Consider the following 22,286-nt stretch of genomic DNA (forward strand, 5'->3'; position numbering starts at 1 on the left):
CGCGGCACTTATACGCCATCTCTTGAACAAGGCGAGGAAATAAAAAACTGAAACGGCCGTGTCGCATCTATCTCAGTATATATATGTATTATCTATGACTTAGGCTTAATTTTTTAATTAACTGTTCCCGTGCGGCTTCTTCCGCATAAAATTATATTCTTTTTATTATTGTTTACATTTGTGTAATGTCAAAATTCAAATGCATAAATGACAACTTTGCTTTCGTAATGTTGGCAGCTTGTAAAGCGTTTCGTAAATGTAGGACTTTTTTATTAAAGTAAGAATTATTCAAAAATATGCTGTGATTGCTGACATCTTACGCCATGAAGTAGTGTATGTTTACGCTTTATTATATTAGGTATAGACATTTCACGCGGGCACAAGCAGCTGTTAGTTATCAAAACAAACACCTTGAAAAAGGCCAATGTTTCTATAATTATGATTACGTGAACATAGAATATAACTGATATAAACTTATCAGGGAAATAACAAATTATGTCGACAACGGTACAAGATAACAGTGTTTGCTCTCTCTTGTTGATACAAAAACATTCACAGAGCATTGAAATCTATGCGTATCACAGTCGAGTGGGGCGCGTTAACACGGTCATTGTTCTGTGGTAAACTACTGCATTATCCGTATCAAACAGTATCGTATGTAACGTTATAAAGAACGGTCTTGAAAAATGTTGAAAAATCCTAAATATGTGTACGGTGAGGAAGATCTGTATTTACCAGCACATTTGAATTTTGGTTCGTTTATGTTGAATAATTTATGGATGAATAAAGACAAAGTAACATTGGTAAGTTCTGCTTTTTAATAACAAATTATAAAAGTCTAAAAACGAAAGTAAGATATAATAATTATAACATATTAATATTATAAATGCGAAAGTTTATATGGATGAATGGATGTTTGTTAGAGTTTGTGGCCTAAACGGCTGAACCGATTTCGATGAAATTTGGTATAGATGTAGACAATCGTCTGGAAGAACACGTAGGCTACTCACTTTTGTTTTTTTTTTTTAATCCCAAGCGGACGGAGTCGCGGGCAAAAACTAGTTATTCATAAATGTGAATAAAATTCAAATGTTATTTGTCAAAGATAATGTTCGAATGACTCTCTTTCATTTAAATTATTCCATCCCGAGTGCCCATTTTTAATACATGTAGTTCTAATATCAGCGTATAAACAGAGTTTCTTCAAAAAGAGAAAATGTAAATTCAATCAAGTATTTTTTGTTGAATATCAGATTAATGGATCAACACACGAAAAACTTACATGTGGCGAAATAGCTCAAGAGGCAATGAACATAGCTGTTTCATTGAGAAATATTGGTCTTAAAAAGGGGGAAGTGGTAGCAGTTTGTTCAGAGAACAGACGAGAATTCTGGGGTACTGTTATTGGAATAGTCTGCGCCGGTGGTGTCGTGACTACAATTAATCCAGGATATACTAAAGGTAATAAAAAATAATCACTAATTTCTGTTTATGTAAAAATTTGTATGTTTAGGTGAATGTTGTCAGAAGCTGAACGTTTGAACTCCATATTTAACATAGATGTAGAGCATAGTCTGGAAAAACACGTAGACTACTAAGTAAATTTTTTTATTAATTCAGCACGAACAGTGCTGCGGGCGACAACTAGTAAGAAACATTTAGATGCAAGCTACCGATATGTTCTTTTGTTTATATTAACGCATCTCGCACCAAGGAAAAAGTATTTCCATTCCTTTCACAAAGTAACATCAGGTTTTTGAAATATTTATTTCAATGGTTTCATTGATTCAGTTTGTAACATTAATTGTCGTTAAGCAATAGAATAGCTATTTAACAATAAGCTAAAACGTGTTTTTTTTTTATAACATAAAGTGGCAAACGAGCAAGCGGCCACTAGAATCCACCAAAATGGTGAGGCGACCGCTGCCCATAGACATCCGCAATTGCAGATGCGTTGCCTACCCTTATACGACGGAGGAGGAGACGCACATAAAGAGGATATTTCCCCTTCCTAAGAATCTCCTCCGCCATCAAATCCACTTCCCCTTCCCAACCTCTCCTTATAAGAAAAGGGTGGTAAAGAGAAAGGGACTTAAATTAGGCCTTCGGCACCACACTCATCAGACGAAATACGGAATTGCTTCCATTTCACGCCTGTCTTATGTGTGGTCGTGGTACTACACCGGACGTGCCGGCCCATTCGTGCTAAGATGTTAAAGGGGGCACTACCACTGTTAAACTTTTTTACATTTAATAGTACTTCATTTGTTATTTCAGATGAATTAAAACATGTGATGAGTATATCGAAACCTAAATATGTATTCTGTTCACCAAACACTTATAACACATGTGGAAAAACACTAAAATCAGTTAGCAGTGTTAATAAAATTATTGTATACGGAGACGCATATATTAAAGAAAAGAATACGCTATCATATAACGATCTAGCGAAGGTAAATACCAAAGGAGAGATGTTTAAGAAAATTGATTTGGAAGAATTCGAAGTTGTAGAAGTTAACGGACAAACAGATACCTTGTTTATATTATATTCATCAGGAACTACAGGACTACCAAAAGGAGTTATGCTAACCCACCTCAATGTATTGGTTTCATGCTGTTTGTACGTATCTATACAATCTATAATAATATAGCTAAACAATTAGCTGTTGCTAGCGACTTCGCCCGCGTGAATTAAAAAAAATAGTAATAAAAAATGGCCGATGTTACTCACTGAAAACGTAGCTTTTTAAGGATGAAAGAATTGTTTAGAGTCGACCCAGTAGTTTTTGAGTTATTTCAATACATACAAAACTACAAATATTTCTTCTTTACGTTATCAATATAGTACGAGTAGGCTTAGTATATAAAAAAGAGGAAAGATTTTTATTTTTGTATGTACTGAAATTGTAAATTTAAGATAAAATGATTATTTTCGTGTTTTGACATTATCGGATAGTTGTTGAAGAATTAGCTTATTTTGTTTTCCTTCAAAAATCTCTTTGTAGATCTAATTTCTGTAAAGCACTTTTCTACGTAAAATTAAAATTTAACCATTAACATAGTATCTCATTGTTTAAGGGAGCCTACCATGCAATCGGAAGCAGTAAACCTCACAATAACGCCTTGGTATCATACAATGGGCCTCATTGGAACGCTACGAGGTCTGTCAACAGCACTCAAAGTAGTCTTCTTGCCAAAATTTGAAACAGAATCGTACCTCAACACAATAGAAAGATACAAGGTAATGAAATAGAATTGAAAAGATAAGTATAATATGAGATACGGAATCAACATGACAATTATCGCGTTGCTAAATCTTATTTTTATTATATTATGACTAGTTGATGCTCACTACCAATAGTAACTTCAACTTTGACTTTTCTATCAATCTTTTTATTTATAGTTTCTTATATTTTTATTACTTCATTCAGATATGTTGACTCAGAGGAATCTCGTACATATCTTTACTTGACACAAGATCTGTTAGATTCTTTTGCACTTTGCACACATTCTATACATCTTATTTTTACTCATTTATTTAAAACTTTATACACAAAAACTAAATACTAATAATACAAAATCTTACTTAATATCATATATGCGAAAGTTTAGATGGATGGATGAATGTTTGTCAGAGTTTGTAGCCGAAACTGCTGAACGGATCTCGATGAAATTTGGCAAGGGGATAGTCTGGAAGAGTACATAGGCTACTTACTTTTTTAATACCACACAGACGAAGTCGCGGTCTAAAGCTAATTGTTAATAAAATATGTTTTACAGGTTAATTTGCTAATAGTCGTACCACCTGTGTTAGTCGCTCTCTGCAAATACAAATCAAATCATGATCTCAGTTCTGTAAATGTCATATATTCTGGAGCTGCGCCTTTACACGGAGATACTATAAAGGATGTTCATAAAAGGTACATAGTATTTCAATGGATATATCAAATTCTCTATTCCTTTTTGTTTGTTTAATTAAAATGTTTGTAGATTTCCCAAGCTACTATCCGTGTTGCAAGGATATGGAATGACTGAAGTCACGTTGGCAGTAACACGGGATGTTCAAAGCACAGCGCACTTGGCTAAGCCTGGTGGTGTCGGTTTTGTTGTAAAGAATGCTGTTGTTAAGGCACGTATATGACTCTTTATTAATTTTTCATACTTCGGTTTGTTAATAATTTATCGTCACAGGTCGTGGATATCCATACAAGAGAACCTTTAGGTCCAAATCAACCGGGTGAGATTTGTGCAAAAGGCGTTATCATAATGAAAGGTTACATGGGAAAAGATAAAGGAGATGATTTCGATGAAGAAGGTTTCTTCAAAACAGGCGACATAGGTTACTACGATGAAAACAAATATTTCTTTATTGTTGACCGACTCAAGGAACTTATCAAATACAAAGCTTATCAGGTACGTTGGGTAATAAAGATATACACTTTACACGGTTTTACATTATGAAAAAAAATGAATAAGTCTAAAACAGCTATGTAATGTAGATGTAGCTATCTATTTCTTCTACCGATAGTACAATTCAAACATTACTTGACTGTAATATTCTAGAACTTCGATTCTAAATTCTGATCTAGTTTAACCTATCATACCAGTTATAAAATAATACCAATTAAATAATTTGTTACTACCTACAGTCTATGTTTGTCTTTTGTAATTTATCCGAGGTGCCACCAATGGAATTGGAAGCAGTACTGCTGCAGCATCCAGCAGTACGCGACGTGGGTGTGGTGGGTTTGCCACACGCATCAGCGGGCGAAGTACCCCTAGCGTTTATTGTACTGCAACCCAACACTAATGCAACGGAGAAAGAACTTCAGCAATTCGTCGCTGAGAGAGTATGTCTATATATTATTATCAGATGATAAATCTTCCAGAATAAATATTCCATTCTTAGTCTTAGCTTGGTCTTTTGTTCTGTCTATATTCACGTCTTTGCTAAATTGTAATACTATACCTTATAATGGTGCTTTTTTACATTATGAGTTTGTAATTAAGTATTCATATTTAACTTCATTTGAATACTTGTACTATCGAATATTTTATTAGGTAGTACAATATTAGATAGCATACAGGTTTAAATATAAAATATTACTTTAATTTAAAAACATCAATAAAGATTTTAATTTTTCAGTTGTCAAATCCTAAACATTTACGAGGCGGTGTACGATTCGTGAAAGAAATTCCTAAAAACCCCAGTGGGAAGATACTAAGGAAACGCTTGCGAGAGATGGTCAAGACTAAAAAGAGTAAACTGTGATACTCAGAGACGAATTTATAGCTAAATATATGGGCGTTGTCAGCCGATGAACTTGTAATCACTTAATGTCATTAACTCCAATGTAGATAAAAATAAATTACTTTTTGATAATACCCTTTGCTTTTTTAAATGGAATCCTTAAGGTGAATGTTACATAATCGTCCTGTCCGTAGCAAGAACCATTTAACTACATTTTAATTGCATTTGTGCTTTAGGCGGATGTACTTTATGTTATAAATGGTTATGTAAACACATTTCTCCAAACTTGCTTGTCAACGATCGAATTTTGTCCACTCGCGCGACCGCGTCTCGACTTCGCGGCCGTCGCTTTCGCTTTTTTTATATAAAATCTGTAACTATCGATAGTCTGACAATTATCAACGTGTACGGTACTCGCAGTTTTCGGACTCGGACGTGAGTTTTCGGACTCGAAGTGCACTAACAAAGAAGAACAAAGAAGTCGGTCAACAAGTGATTGTTCACAAAGTGATTAGTCTCCGATAGTCTTTTGTTTTTTTTAAGTGGTTAAATGAAAATTTCTTAAACTTTTTTATTAAATCAACCAAATGGTAACAGAAGTCAATAATGCATAACGTAATTTCGTCAGCTAAATTATTAGTACTCATTTATTTATTAAAAAAGATAGTGCCGGTATTATGCGAGAGTTCAGAAGACGTGGTGAATGAAAATTTGTTTTATAGTAAAAATATGATTCATGATGAAGGTAATCCTGGACTTATAAGACTTTTAAATGAAAACAAATTTAATTCGGAAATACTTAAAAATGTAGGCAAAGAATCTGATGTCGTCAATCATTATGAAGATATTACTATATTAGATTCTGATGGAGAGTTAAGAAATTTGAAATACAAATCAGCAAAAATACCAGTGAAACAAAGAGTGATACACAGTGATGAAAAAAATAAAAAACAAAACTACAAAGTGATGGAAAGTGATACACAAGTTGAAAGTACTTTAAAAGGTGATAACAATGACAATTTCGATTCCAGTAGACATAAATCGAAGTTTTTCGACGAATTGGGATGTAAGTATATGTTCATGTACCACTTTTTAAAACCCTCACTAATCAGGGGTCCTATCACGAAAATTCATGAGAAAGTTTTCATAAATGTCATCGAAATTGATATAGTACACCAAAAAATTATCTAGTAATATAATACATAATGGCAACCATCACGCAAAAATTCGTGATAGTTGAAGTCAGAACTGGCGCACAACTGTTGTGCGATTGTCGATTGTTTCGTAGCCATTTCAACTGTTTAGTTGCACAACTAAAAATGGAGTAGTGTGCGCACCTTCACATAAGCTCATAGCAATAAAAGCGCGACTAAACAGTTGTTCAGTCAAAGTCTAGTGTCATTTGTCAAAAATACTTTATAGATGAACTATTTTTACCTGTGTTTAAATTGGACTCAAACTATAACAATAACTATCTAATAGACACAATATTGGGCAGGAGGTCGCCAATATACTAATATTGCTAAATATGCGAAGTATGTCGCTTCCATATTCTAAACTATGATTATTTGGCACACAAAAGTACGTGTAAAAGCGCGCGCACACCTGAAACTGAACTATAGCACAACTGTTTAGTCTTAAAATTATTACACCATTAAAAGGTTATCAGTGAGTAACATAGGCTATATTATCACGCGGACGAAGTCCCTAGCAACAGCAAGTTAATACGGTATTAATACAATAAACAACAGCTCTACAGTGAGTCGTATGTTTTGTAAGGTTACGACAGACCGCGTTAGGGAGAAAGCGGTGTCCGGTTTTCGTAATTGCAGATTATTCAATGTTACGCGTAACTTATAACGATAATTTTCTGCAAATTAACGTTATGTAAGACTGAATTATCTCGATAGTAATCTATATAAGATTTAACTTATTTACATACGAATCAATTATGTCTGTTTGAATGATTTCTTTTTAGTAACGAGAACAACACTAATTGTCATACTCGTAGTTAACATAAAATATTTATTACCCAAACTCTAAAACGTTTTAAGTATGTAATTTATAGTAACTAGACTTTGATTTGTTAATTATTTAATATTACAAGGTTACAAAACCCCTAAGTAAGTAATATTTGCAATCATTAATTTTCTCTGAACATTACGAATAGCAATAATACAAGCCAATATGATTGCTATTAAAATGTATGCGAGTTTCGACATAAATCACGAGTGACCTTTGAGGAGGCAGGGGAAAGAGCGTACAGCTTTCTCTCAGTTAAACCTCACGTATAATGACGTAAATTCATGGCCGCGTAACTTAATTATGCAGTGTATATCAGTTAAAATACCGCGACCATGAATTGTAATTACAGAAAACCATTTCTCGAAGCCAAGGTTAATTCTTTGGCCTATTGAATTTCAAATTTTAATTAACAGAAATATTAAAGAATTACGATTTAAAATGGTTTTGAACGCCTTTAAGTGAAATATACTCGATGGAAAAATTAAATAGTACACTTTTAAAACTGCAATTTGTCGTAAGTAATAAAACAATTGTTTCAAAAACGTTTCATTGTAATCATTCAAGTAATGCTACTAATGTTTTCACCTTAAGATGAGATTTACTAAAGAAAGCTTAGGGTATTTTTTTTTATTCGAAACAAAAAAGAAAACTCTTTACAAATTACTTGAAAACAATTCGAATAGTGTAAATAATGTTTAGTTACAAATTCCAACTAGTACAGTCAGAGGTAATAGACACCGTAAGTTCAATATCCACATATCCAGTAGCGATATCCGTTATTGGATACAAAGTGAGAACGCGTCCGTAATCTATACTGAGGCGGAAACTTCCGCACGGATGTCAACGTTACAACTCACAGTATGTTTCCATTGCCGAAACATCTTTACATATTGTGGTCTCTCTTGTTTCAAAAGAAATAAAAAGGATGACAGTATGTTTTATAGAGATATAATGTCAGTATAACTAAACGGTTGCATAAGTAAAATGCAAATTGCTGTAAATCTTATTAATTTAATATAATGTTTATTTATATTTATTGCAAATTAAAGTTGTGCATAAAATTATATAAACTTTTAGATATAAAACTGAAAATTCAAGAAATAAAACTTTAGTAATGTCTAAGAGCATGTTTTCGCGTAATTTCTACTCCTTCACTTTAGATCAACATTTTTTCAAATATCCATTTAAATGAGGACTTAATACAAAAATGAGAATATTCTATAAATTTTAGAGCCAAAAATTACTTCGCATCAATCTTTTTCACATGACAGACAAAAGTAAATCCAAGACGCAGTGTCCCAATTTTTTGCAACTCCCAAATGTTAATACCGTTCTAATCTACAAATCTAGATCGAAAATCTGAGATCAAGAGTGTCGCGTTCTAAATATAAAAATTAAAAAGTAAAACCGGAGGCAGCTTTCCAGCCGCTCTCGCCGACACCTCTCTCTGGCGCCGCCAGGGGTCATAAACAGTTTACGTTTCTGACCAATGCATATCGCTTGAAAATTAAAATCGCAACAATATAAAAGGCAAGAAAAAGATAGATTATTATAATCAATAGTAATAATTCGCTGGTAGGGCCCATGGTTTAGTCAACTACACGACTGACGCTTATTTTGCATGTACTTATTAAGTACGCATCATGTTAAACGCGCTCAAATATAGAAGATATAATTGGTAGATCAAATTCAATTCTAATTTACATACACTTTACAGTACAGATTGATAGAACGTGTGTGCTTAAACCAAATAATTGGTATCGTAACAAATTCTAATGAAAGTAAAATGTTTAGTACCCCTGGGTCCTATAATGGACCGTCTTCGTGTTGCGACAGCAGAGACAGTATCGCGGTGATGCTAAAATCAAAAGCACGTTTTCTTTGAAAACTAAATAACAATGACTTAAAAAACAAACAACATTTATAGTATCGGAATCGTGAACACGTTTTAGTTTTATTCTGTGTCTATTTGAAGTAACAGAAAGATTTTTCATTTTTTATATTTTATCGTAAGTTTGTAGTTTATTTGTGGTAAGTAGGCATCGTTACTCTATTCGAAAATTCAGGTAGAAATTTCGGAAAAAAAATCCCACTTTTGAAGAAAAGATAAACGTTGCCAGTTAAAACTTTGCATAATAGAAAAAAGCTATTAATTCGATTTATCATATTGTAACATAGTCCAAAATTAGATGAAAGAAATTCCTTTAACTTCTCATTAGTATGCTTATTTAAGTTTAATTTGAAATTACATTGGTAAAACTGTTTTAATGTAAAATACAAGATGACTACCGGTGTTATAATTTTACATTGTTATTAAAAATCTTTGCAATTGGAACGTATAAGTAAAAATTAATTAAAACGACGAATTTCTTTAATGTATTTTATCTACTACACATGTGCAATATCCGGTGTTAGGTATTGTTTCATTCGGTAAACGACTTCCATATTTTTGCATCACAAAACGTTACGAAAGTCATTGTGAAGCTAAGATGAATGCGCTTCGTAATAAGATGTCGCGTTCTGTTTCACGCAAAGCGATCACACAATCGTGACACATATGTCCCCATTGCTACTAAAGCCTTCAAATTCGAATTTAAAATGTCTGACCTTGATTTATTAGACACGATCAAAGTCTGAGTAAAATTTTTTAACCTTAATATCTATCTATTAAATCGACACAGTAAAGAAATTCTAGTCTACTAGTAACTATAGTATGGTAAAGGTCTTATACCTTTGCTTTTCAAAAACGTCTTACACCATTAAAAACTAATGAAGATGCTATTTAAAATATAATTAGATTAAACAATTATAATATTTGTATATTACATTATTCTTACATTTAAATAAAATGTACTTTTGCATAGAAACCGTTGATTATTAAATAGGTTATTTGTTAACACAAGCTATAAAATGTTATAAGGTCCCATAACAATAACAATTCAAAACGTTTCGTAATCAACAATGCAACAGTAGGCGCTAAAATGGCGCGATTCTAATTTCACGCGAGTTTCGCGCCAAGTGAAACGAAAGTGAGTTGGCGCGAAAAATGAACTGTCAAACATCGCGCGGACTCACCGCATGTTCCGTTCGACGCAGTCGTACGCATTCACTTTCGATTTTATTTAGGGTTAAATTGTTACGTAATTTTGTTTATACGGACATTTTATATTATCACATTGAAAGCCATCTTGTATTACCGTTGTTTTTTTGTTACCGATATACAAAAATAAGATACTTTTCATAAATAATAGTCAGTCTTAAATATTTTAATAACAGTAATCCAGTCTAAGACGATTTTAAACATCGTTCATCACCTTCAAGATGTGCAAAAACATTTAATTGAGGATAATTTTATGCATATAGGATTATTTTTTTTGTGTAGTTATAATAAAGAAAACTGATTTAAAACAAAAAGCTTTCTAAAAATTAATCCAACGACTGATATAAATACCTAATAAAAGAAAAACTGTAGAAAACGCCGCTTTAAAAACTTCCGAAAAACCGGAAGCGGTCCGACGAAACGAATTGGTCACAAATTAAACGCCACAACTGGCTTACTAAAACGCTAAATGTACCATATTAAAAGAAAGTAGACTAGTTTAACCAAGTACCCTTAACCTACTGCAAGAATATTCAGTTTTATAAGTCATTTCCTTAAGGTATAATCTAAAATTAAATTTCTAGTTACAAGAACTACAACTTACGTACTTCGAAAGCAAGCGAATGTGGACACTGAAATATTCTCAACAGGACTGCATTTCCTTTAGGTTTTACATTCACTTAGGCCGTTTTAAGAATACCTAAGGCCGTGTTTTGGAAAGCTAAGGCGAAAGTCGTCTCTGCAAACTATGGTGTGTGTGATTGCACAGTTTTGATACTTGCGTGTGCATAATAAAATATTTAGATAAATCAATATAAATTACATCTAGATTAATACAATCTAAGTAATTATCTAGATTATAATTGTCCTAATTAAAAACGATTTTATCTATAATGAGATATTTTTGATAATTTTGACCGTTGAATAGAGAAAATAGAATTAAACAAAAAATATTATATGAATATTTGCCTGATTGATATTCAAAAAGTATCAAAAGAATAAATCCATGTATAATCGTCCCCGCCTCTGTTGGAATTAATTACGTCATTATTGTATCTATACTGCGTTTATTTAAATCCCCGTTTAATCATTGCTTATAAAAATTTCCATTAAAAACAATTTTTACCTGAAATACCATTTAACAACATGAAAAATTTATAAAAAGAATGATTAAAAAAATACTGTTATTGCTACAAGCCACATAACTAATTATTATAAAGTAAAAATATTATCTTCTAAACATTTCAGCTTAAAGTTTGAATTTCTGTTATATAATTTCTTTACCAATCCTTTTCTAAATGCTAGACCGGATGAGTGACGATGTCTAATCTCTTCTATGACTCCACTTAACGATATTTTAATGAGCCGTTATATAAATCAAAGCTGCATAATCATTATTTCTTGTGTACCTCAAAGAAAATGTTACTGTCCGCTACTGACAGAAAGTGAAAAGAAACGCACCGTAGCGAGCAACTCTTTACTTCCGAAAGACAACCGCGATCGGACGTCTAAATAAAAATAAACTTAAATATAAATAAAAAATGATAAAACGGTGAACAATGTGCCAAATACAAAAGTGAAAATGTGTACACAATACGTAATACCGGATTCGATCGCGGGAAGATTTCAAAAAAAGAACTTCAAAATACGCAGAAGAATTTGTGATGTGAATTTCAAATTTGGAACGTTTTCTTTTCTTTTATTGTCAACGGCTTTTATAAGTTGCGTGCACTCTGAAAGTGACAACGACGTGCTGACTTTAGAAGACTTGAATTTAAAAGATGACATAGCATCTGATAGAAGAAGACCAGCCAATGAGCAGGAGAAAGATATCCTACTTCTAGATGCATTAGGAAGAAGGAAAGGCTCTTATCACAACGCTTATGGCGCTCCACAAGAAGATTCTATAATGGATTTATTAGGCAAAAGTGAGTATTCTCCTAAAATTTAGCCCAAACTTTATTTGGGACAAAGATATTTATGGTCCTCTCTTTTTTGGACAACCTACATAAGAAGTAAACTATATTAAATTAAGTTTTTGTAAATATAAATTTAGATTCAACTTACATACAAACATTTTGAATCTATCAGTTTTACTTACATGCCGTACGAATAACAAACGAGATTACAAGTGAAACTATAATGAAAACACCCTAATAAACATATTAATAGTTTTTTGCCAACAATTAGATAATTCACAACCTGTTTTTTTTTATATCTGTTAGTAACCTGTTATTTATAATATCTTAGTTACACTCTGTTTATAAAAATCGATTAATTTTCAATTAATAGTATTTTCTTCTTCCAGAAGGAATACTGCTTGTAACTGAACCATATAATATTAAAAAAAAAAACAGAGTACATTTTTTAGGGATATTTGAACTAGAAGAAATGAATACTTCAGTGATGTAATACGTTAAAAACTTTTGTTATACAAATTACATAACAAGTAATGTTCCCACGTTCCATTTCACAAGAATCAAAATTCTCTTCATGCACATTAACCTAAGTAAATTATTATTTTACTATTTAATTTTGAAAAATAATACGATTTGAAAATTCCGTTCTATGCTAGCCTATTATTCTAATATTATAAAGATGAAAGATTTTTGCATGGATTGAAATAACTCAATAAAACGGGGGAGATTTTCAGAATTAAAAGGTTATCAAGTAACATAGGCAATATTTTAAATTATTTATTAATTTCACGCAGGCGAAATCGCGAGCAACAGTTAATGTATGATAAACGGAACATCATCAGAAAGAGTATGGGTATGACAAAAAAATATAGTCTTGCAACCCTGGCGAAGCTGGGGCGGTGCGCTAGTACGTAATGTAACAAGAAATAAAAACAGTAAACACGCACGTGAACGTATAAATCAGTGCAGCGGTGATCGACCGACATGATCAGTTTCACTATCAAGTGCAGTACAAACGCTCTTACTATTGATTGATGGCGTATTTCTAAATACATATTCGCTCGGTCTAACGAACAGTATAATTTTTTTTTATTTATTTATACATACAATATTACAATTCGAATATAATTTTTCAAATACATTTCACGCTTTTTTTTTTCACTTTTAATTTTAATTTGTATTTTATTTTAATTGTATTTTGTTCAATTATATATCCTTGGCTCCTTTACTAGGTTGATTCCCTGTATTAAAGGAGCCAATGACTTCCCTTACTTCGTAATTCATTTATTCATTTGCTATTTAACTGATCTATATTATACAATGTATATTACACAATGTATTTGAAAAAAATGAGTAAAAATAAAATGTTCAGCCGTTTAGACTGCAAAATTTAACAACCATTCATCTATACAACTAAACATTCGCATTTATAATATTAGTAAGAAGATTAACACTGGCGACTATCTATGTTGTACTTGCAACAATATCATGTAAGCAGTAAGCAGTTCATGTAAGCAGACTTTTTTTTTTAATTTGTTGATAAAGAAAACTGTCTTTAACAAGGTAATCTGTTTATGTTTGCTTCATTTAAATTGTATTTGACTATCATTGGAAATCGTAAATCGTGTACATCTATCGAAAAATATGCATACTTAACTATTAAAAGTTTACTATAAGAGCGTGCACACTTGAGACAAAATCGAACAACTGTTTAGTCTCGTTTCCTATGAGCTTATGTGGAGGTGCGTACATTACTCGATTTTTGTTAAGCAACTAAACAGTTGAGGGCTGCGAAACAATCGACAATCGCACAACAGTAAAGACTTCTTTGTTACCTTTTATGTACTATCATAATCGTTTTTCATTCATTTAACGCGTATATTATTATTTAAAATATGAAAGGTTTGACAGGTACCTATGTATTCCAGTGATACCACAAACTTGTCGGTGGCGTGGTGCTCGGCATCCGTGCGGCCTGAGCATATCCTGCGTGCTAGGCGGTGGGAAACCTCTCGACCTCTGCTCCGGTGGCATGATATGGGCATGCTGCGTCGACAGGGACACTACCGAGAAACCTGTCGAAACAGCCCCTGTTGTACATAACGCAAGTAAGTATTTTTTATATTGTAAAATGGCAAACGAGGGAGTGACCACCTGAACTCCCTGAGAAGACGAAGCGCTGCCTATATAAATCCGCAATTGCAGATGCGGTGCCCACCCTGATTCAACGAAGGAGACGCATAAAGAGGATATTTCACCTTACTATGCGTTTCCTCCACAATCTAAACCATTTCCCTTTCCATCCTTACCGTACATGAAAATGGGCAAGGAAACGGACTGAAATTAGGCCTCCGGTACTCGACGAAATAGAATATCATCTAAATATGATATTTCCAAATAACTGACATTCTTGTATCCACAATCTTTAAAAGGTCACGGAAGCAGTTTACATAGATTTTTATTCGTGATTAACAAATTGTATGTGACGTTAATAATACAATACATTTGAACATAGATAAGCGAAAATTGGATGAGATTGTAACCTCTAAAAGAGAGTCAATTGTCCTATGTCAGATGCCTCCCATACTCGCGAGTTACTCGGATTAGAGAAACCTCTATTAGCGGAAAAATATCGCGGTTCCTTGGACCTTCGTTTATCTATGTACAACTGAACGTAAATTAACCTATTTTTTATAATAAACCTTCTTGTGCATAACTATTATATCTTAACTATCATTAAAAATTGGTTAGACAGAGTCTATAAATTAAGTTATACTCCAATGCATTTTATTAAATTATGTCAGCTATATATAGATAGAAAAGTCATCTCCTGATACTTAATTTATTTAAATCATAACGAAATTTAAGTAATTAAGTTACTGGAGTCCATGATTGCATTGTCTATCAAAGTTGCTTAAGTTAAAAGTTAAGTTTATAGTGGATGTCTTAGACGGCTACTTGTGTTATGATTTTATTCACGCATTCTGTTATGAAATCGCGTCATATTTGTATAACAATAACGCTCTCTCCTAATCTTTGGTACAAGAGAAACGCGAAAGCATATTCAAACATCACACGTCCTTATGATAAGAACACCACTGTATTCGAATTTCAAAATCGCAAATAGTATTTATTTTCAAATACATTTTCAACTGACAGTAGCCATTGTTTGCTATTGGGTTATGTAGACAAAACAAATGAAGAATGACATGGTCCATTTAACTATTTTATTTAAGACAAACGTATTATTAAAGTAATTTAAATCGAATTATGTCATTACAAATAATAAAAACACTACCATTTATAGTAAAACGATTAATTAGATATAATTTTAAGAAATCGCTTCGAGTCAATCACTTGTACCACAACAGTTCACGCGCTGTTAGTCCTATCCGTAGATTACGTACCTCCGCAAAAGCAACCGGGTTACATCCGGTGTGTTTCTTTGTACTTCTTATGTGATAATTCACATAAAATTCCAGTTAAGTAAAATTTAAGCACATCCGATTCACATCACACATGCAGATGATACTTCAAATGCGTCCGACTTCTTTATCTAAGTTTATTACTTGAACTGATTAACTTAGGTTACCACTGTTATATTACCCGAAGAAAAATTACCGTCCCTTATACGTATTTCGGGAGTAGAAAATCCACCATTAAATGAAGGAAAATAAATATGCTTTAGGTGAGTAACCCTTTATTTCTAGCCATACCAGCTACAAATATCTCAAGCACGGAGAGATTTAAGTGAAATTTAAGTGAAAGTCTCGAATTGTATCACGTCCATTGGACCGTAAACACAATGGTGTGTAATAACACTGCTTAAGAGGGACACGTGATAAGAAAAATAGATGATAATTAGGGGATTTCGTTTCATATCCGGTCGCTGTTCACTCACGGAAACCTTTCATTTATGCAACTACAACTCCAGTAAAGGTTTTCTATCTTAATAATATTATAAATGCGAAAGTTTAGATGGATGGATGGATAGATGGATGGATGTTTGTTAGGGTTTGTAGCCTAAACGGCTGAAGGAATCTAGATGAAATTTGGCATTGATGTAGAGGATAGTTTGGAAGAATACATAGGCTATATGCTTTTGTTTTTTTTTGAAATTACGCGCGGACGGAGTCGTGGGCGAAAGCTAGTTCTATTATAAAGTAGAATTTAGGTTTAACAAATCATTAAGGGCCACCCATATCATTATCTATACTAATATTATGAAGAAGAAAGATTTGTTTTTGTACGTATTGATATAACTTAAAAACTACGGGGCCGATTTTAAAAATTCTTTCACCATTAAAACGCTACGTTATCAGTGAGTAACATAAGCTACATTTTTTTAATTTAACGCCGGTGACATCGCGAGCAACAGCTAGTATACGAATGAAATCAAAGACATTTGTAAAGTACTTAATCCACTCTGGACTAATGTGAACGACTAATGCGTAGCATGCTTTAGTTAAGACGTAGCGCTAATGACAAATTCCTTATCACCAGTTATACGTTCCCATTGGACTCGGAGCCTAAGTTAGGGGTAACTAGGTTATAGATAATCACGCTGGTCCACTGCGAGTTAAATTACAGGCACATAATTGAATTTGTAACAGATATGTGCAGGTTGAATCACGATGTTTTCCTTTACTATAAGGTTGAGTACATATGAAATTCGAAAATTGAGAAACAAATGAATACATGGCGAGACAAACCCAGAGATTGCAGTTTGCAAATCGATACTCCAAACGTAAATCTTACTTCTTACTAATATTATAAATGCGAAAGTTTAGATGGATGGATGGATGGATGTTTGTTAAAGTTTGTAGCCTAAACAGCTGAACGGATCTCCATGAAATTCGGAACAGATGTAGAACATAATCTGGAAAAACACATAGGAACACATAGCTTAATATCATTCTGCAACGGTTCAACATATCTTATTGAAATTCGGCACAGATATAAAAAAAAAGTCTGGAGTACACATGGGATAAGGTTCATCCCCGAGAAATGTCCGGTTCCCGAGGAAAACGTAGCTTTTTGTTATTTAAATAGTTCGTAATTTTTTTAACACCACGCGGATGAAGTCGCGGGCAACAGCTAGTGACAAATAACTTTTCCTAATATTTATAATGTAAAGTCGATTCATAGTACCTTTAATGGACAATAGATTAAAAGCAAGTTGAACTTCTGCTTTCAACTTAATAAGGTTAATAACAATTATCAAAAAATAATGGTAACGATCACTTTATCTCCACAAAAGCAATTTCAACTTGACTCAAAATGTAGGACAAAAACATAAAACGTAACAGTTACGCAATTCTTAAGAAAGTAAAAGTCGAGACGAAATGGTATAAAGGATGTTTTTATTTTCATTATTACGTAATGTAAGTTTATATTTATAATCGAGTTGAAAGTTTTTAAATCAGATATATCAGAAAAAATATTAGTTTTTATAAAGGTAATAAAACTGGCCGATAATTTATTTGCATAGTTACATGAAACGAACATGAATTAAAAAAAACATATGCGTGTGGTACAATGTTTTATCAAAGCAAATTATTATACATCGTCTGTTTTCTTTGCTAACTTGCATACTTAAAATTGTCTTAAGTCGAATTAACTTTTAAACAAGCTAAACAACGTAAATATTATTTTAAAGTTTAAAATGTATGAGCATTTTCCTTTCATTATGTCAAATGACATAATAGTATCATAAACAGAAAAGTATTAAGATTCAATTTTGATACAAAGGTAGAGGAAGACCGAAGTAAGGATGCATTGATTGCAAATGGATATGCTTAAGAAGGGAGAGAAGTCAGATATGACGCGTGCTAGAGATGTATGGAAAAGCAGCAGTACAGGCCCCATATGGACAACGTCAAATTGTTAATGACTTTGTTAAAATCATAGTGATCTATAGTATCACATCATCAATACATCTACTTGCATCACATTAAAACAAACGAACGTTCTATACAGGTGATCTGATAGAAATCATCGGTACATTCCCACACAACTACGATTACCAGACCGATACTAACCAATTTGAGGACCCAATTATTATCTACACGGAGCCAAACAGACCTAAGCCACACTACAACCGGCCGAATCCAGTAACGGACCGGCCCGAACCGGATTCGAGTGGCCAGAACCGGCCGAATCTGGATTGGAATAAACCAAATTACGATCAGAATAATTATTTTCATGTGAAGCCATCGTACCATGAAAGCACTACAGTACATCCAACACAGGACGACTTTTACACATCAAATCATTTCGTGGGTGCAAATAACGCTGATGGTGATGATGATTATGTGCCAGTACACACGAGCGGTCATAAACCGCAGAAACCTAGTTTTCCGGGTGAGATAAATTTTTCAAACAAAATTTACGGGAATATTCTTGGATAAAATGAAGACGGGAAACTCAAGTTCTATATTATTTGTTACCTTTCAATAGAAAATGCAATGTAAAGTTATTTAAGACTAAATCTTGAAAGCTCTTTAAAAAGTAATTCAATGTACAATAACTTCGTACTTACAACAAATGATAAATCGACGTTAACAATTAACATAAATAATTTTGCTAACACAAATAATTGTGTACTAAATTCTGTTTCAACTTAAGTTTCCACGTCAATAATCGTTATAACTGTTTCTTGCTTCTATAATGCCAGCACTGCGTTTTCATAATCATCATGCACTTTCTTATTATTTGTACAGCACCTGCTTTTCACATTTTTGGCTATAACACTGTCGGTGGTGCTTCGTTTGATTCAATTGTTATTGCGATTTTTAACAGTTTTACTCCAAAAAGGACAATTTTATCTTTACCTATCCACTTTTAAATTACTGTGAAGATGTTCAAAATCGTCGAGAACATCGCATCGAAGATTCTAGCAAAATGAACTAATGTGACAAGACATTTAACTGCTACCTACGATGACTCTACATGAGCTAACAATGTTGTAAAATTTCTAGAACCAACTTTGAACTTAAAGTAAATTAACGAAGTACATTTACGTGCTATTTACTACTAGAAAACAGAGAGACATAACAAGTTGCAATCTACAACGGCTGATATGCTTATATCCAATTATTCTTTACAAAATTACCTTTACCTTAAATATTCCAGGTTGCGGCGAACACTACACTCGGTCTAACCGTATCGTAGGCGGTCACTCAACTGGCTTCGGCTCGCACCCCTGGCAAGCCGCGCTCATCAAGTCCGGCTTCCTCAGCAAGAAACTCGCCTGTGGAGGAGCGCTTGTATCAGATCGATGGGTTGTTACTGCAGCTCACTGTGTAGCCACGTAAGTCTATATTTCTACTTAGTTTTAGTATCATATCAGCAATTAGTAGTCTAAAGCAGTTTATCAATTGGTTACTGCGACTGGCATGGTCTGAAGCAACAAATAAAATGACGGGAAAAGTCTTAGGTCCTGTCCCACCAAATTGTAAATTGTCTGATAACAACCAAACGTTTAAATATGTGATGGAAACACCGGGTTTTGTTACCTTTTCTGACAGTGACGTCATTTTTCAACTATTTGAGCCTCTATCAGCCAGTGGTGAGACAGGCCCTTAGGATTAAAAAAAGGAATTTTATTTGCTCTTTAGTTCCACACCCTTAATATTATTTAGTATACGCCTTGATAAGATACCATAAATAATTTCCCAGGACTCCCAACTCCCAGCTGCGCGTCCGTCTGGGAGAGTGGGACGTGCGAGACGCGGGTGAGAGGTACTCTCACGAAGAGTTTGCAGTGCAGCGCAAGGAAGTGCATCCCTCTTACGAGCCTGCCGACTTCAGGAATGATGTCGCCCTGGTACAATTAGATAGAGTAGTTGTCTTCAAACAACATATACTGCCTGTAAGTTAATTTGAAACTAATATTTAAAGTGTCTATTATGGTTCCCACTGGAACAGCCGTAAAAAATAGATGAAAGTAATATTAAATTCCTCTACAGAAACACAGAGTGAGAGAGATGGATATATCTTTTTGTTTCGAAAGTTCAAATATAGTTACCCAACGTAAACTAATTGTGCATTTGCTTTTTTTTGTTTTTTTTTTGTTATTCGTCATTTCTATAAAAAGTTAATCTAATGTTTTTCTTTGTATTTTATGTTTAGACACTTATGAATATGTATTGCTCTTCACAAATGGGGAAAGGGCTTGGCTCCTGCAGCGCAGGGGAACCTAGTGCAGGAGCCAAGGCTCTCATGAAATGTGTTTATTTTTAAAGTGAAATAGTAAAGGATTTATTTCATTTTATTTTATTTTCCTTTTCAGGTGTGTCTACCCCATAAACAGATGAAGCTTGCTGGAAAGATCGCCACCGTAGCTGGCTGGGGCAGGACTCGGCACGGACAGAGCACAGTGCCATCTGTGTTACAGGTAAAACAAAAAAAAGATTATCTCCTTAAATTGACGCTTATATTTCTGGAATATGCACAAATATAAAATATAATGTTTATAATAGGAGGTAGACGTAGAAGTGATACCTAACGAGCGATGCCAGCGCTGGTTCCGTGCAGCGGGCAGGCGCGAAACTATACATGACGTGTTTTTATGTGCCGGATATAAAGAGGTAAATACTTAACGATTTTTTTTATTTCATTTTGTAGCATTGATTATTTATTTTATTATTCTACGCAAATAAAATAACTGTATCGGTTTTATTATCGATATTATAAAATATAGTATAGCGCCATCTATTGGTAACTCATAACAACTATGTATTTTAGGGTGGTCGTGATTCCTGTCAAGGGGATTCTGGCGGCCCGTTAACAATGAAGATGGAAGGACGCAGCACCCTCATAGGGCTGGTCTCGTGGGGTATTGGCTGCGGCCGCGAGCATCTACCAGGAGTGTATACGAACATACAGAAGTTCGTGCCTTGGATAGACAAGCTCATCAGCTAGCTAAATTGAGAAATTTAAATACATTGCTACTTAAGTTCAAGTCTTAAAGTCGAAACATCAGTTTCAACATCATGAAGGAAATTTTAATGAACAGAATATAAGATGGATTTTTTTTACTCTAAAACGACATCTAGAAACTTCGACAAAGAACTTTTCTCACTAGAACTATGGCGAGTGTTTTCAAAGATTGCTGTTTATCAAGCTATTAGAAGATTCCGAGCAATAGCTGAGATAGTTATATTACTCATAAGACCTCTCTAAAATATTATAACGAAAGTGTTTGAAGTTTCAATCTCAAATACAATGTGTTTTACAATTATTTTATATGTATAACTTTCATGAATAATCTTGCTCATTTAAATACAGAGCATTATAAAAATTATTCAGTTACCAAACAATTCATTTGATTTTAACAGTGATTGCATTTAATATGAATCGTGTAATTGTAATCAAGATTAGTTTAATGTCAATTATTTAGTATTTAATTAATCTAAAATATTGTATTATCAAAATATTTAGACGCACATTAAATGAGAAATGTGATATTTTCTAAAAAAAAACTATACTTTTGTAAATATTTCTTACTAGTAAATAACTATAACGTGTGGTCCTTTTTGTTACAATATTTGTATGGATAATTTATTTTTAAAATAAGTTTTTGCTGTTTTTGTTTACTAAAACAATAGTAAATTAAAATGTTTATACAAAATTGTTGTTTTCTTTTACACAAACCTAAGAATCATACAAAATAGTTACAATAATAACTGGGCTTATACAAAATTTTCATAACTATGTGGAATAATTTATAACTCAAAATGTAGCATTGTTTTTAATCTCTATCATTCCCTTGGTGGAACCAAGTATTTATTATTTTAAAAACCACGCCATCTGTTGAGGTAAAAGTACAATTAACATCGATCTAAAATAGTATGTCAATAATATACAACAGATGGAAGCACTTGTAGCATTTAAACATTTGTCCATTAAGGAGCATCCTATCCAAAAGTTTAGTTATTTGAGCATCACCTGAATCAAGAAATCGTTAAATTATTTTTTAATTATGACA

General features: G+C 33.1%; 2 protein-coding genes across 3 annotated transcripts; both read left to right on the top strand.

The window, feature by feature from the left end:
* Positions 1-261: 261 nt before the first annotated feature.
* LOC106101856 (4-coumarate--CoA ligase 1-like) lies at positions 262-5,385 on the top strand. The gene is made up of 9 exons (XM_013281197.1): positions 262-803; positions 1,254-1,461; positions 2,278-2,620; positions 3,079-3,241; positions 3,781-3,920; positions 3,991-4,129; positions 4,192-4,413; positions 4,680-4,850; positions 5,147-5,385. The coding sequence occupies exons 1-9, from the start codon at positions 687-689 to the stop codon at positions 5,270-5,272; spliced, it is 1,629 nt and encodes a 542-aa protein (XP_013136651.1). The 5' UTR covers positions 262-686; the 3' UTR covers positions 5,273-5,385.
* Positions 5,386-5,454: 69 nt separating this feature from the next.
* Positions 5,455-21,920, top strand: LOC106101860 (serine proteinase stubble-like). 2 transcript variants are annotated; one of them, XM_013281201.1, is made up of 7 exons: positions 5,455-6,317; positions 14,224-14,403; positions 19,430-19,607; positions 19,976-20,168; positions 20,589-20,693; positions 20,779-20,886; positions 21,044-21,920. In XM_013281201.1, exons 1-7 carry the CDS (start codon positions 5,858-5,860, stop codon positions 21,218-21,220), a joined length of 1,401 nt encoding a protein of 466 aa, XP_013136655.1. In that variant the 5' UTR covers positions 5,455-5,857; the 3' UTR covers positions 21,221-21,920. The 2 variants fall into 2 exon arrangements, with proteins under 2 accessions (XP_013136655.1, XP_013136656.1); XM_013281202.1 differs by lacking the exon at positions 5,455-6,317 and adding an exon at positions 11,707-12,304.
* The last annotated feature ends 366 nt before the right edge of the window (positions 21,921-22,286 follow it).

This window comes from Papilio polytes, unplaced genomic scaffold, assembly GCF_000836215.1.
Source record: "Papilio polytes unplaced genomic scaffold, Ppol_1.0 DF823935.1, whole genome shotgun sequence".
NCBI lineage: Eukaryota > Metazoa > Arthropoda > Insecta > Lepidoptera > Papilionidae > Papilio > Papilio polytes.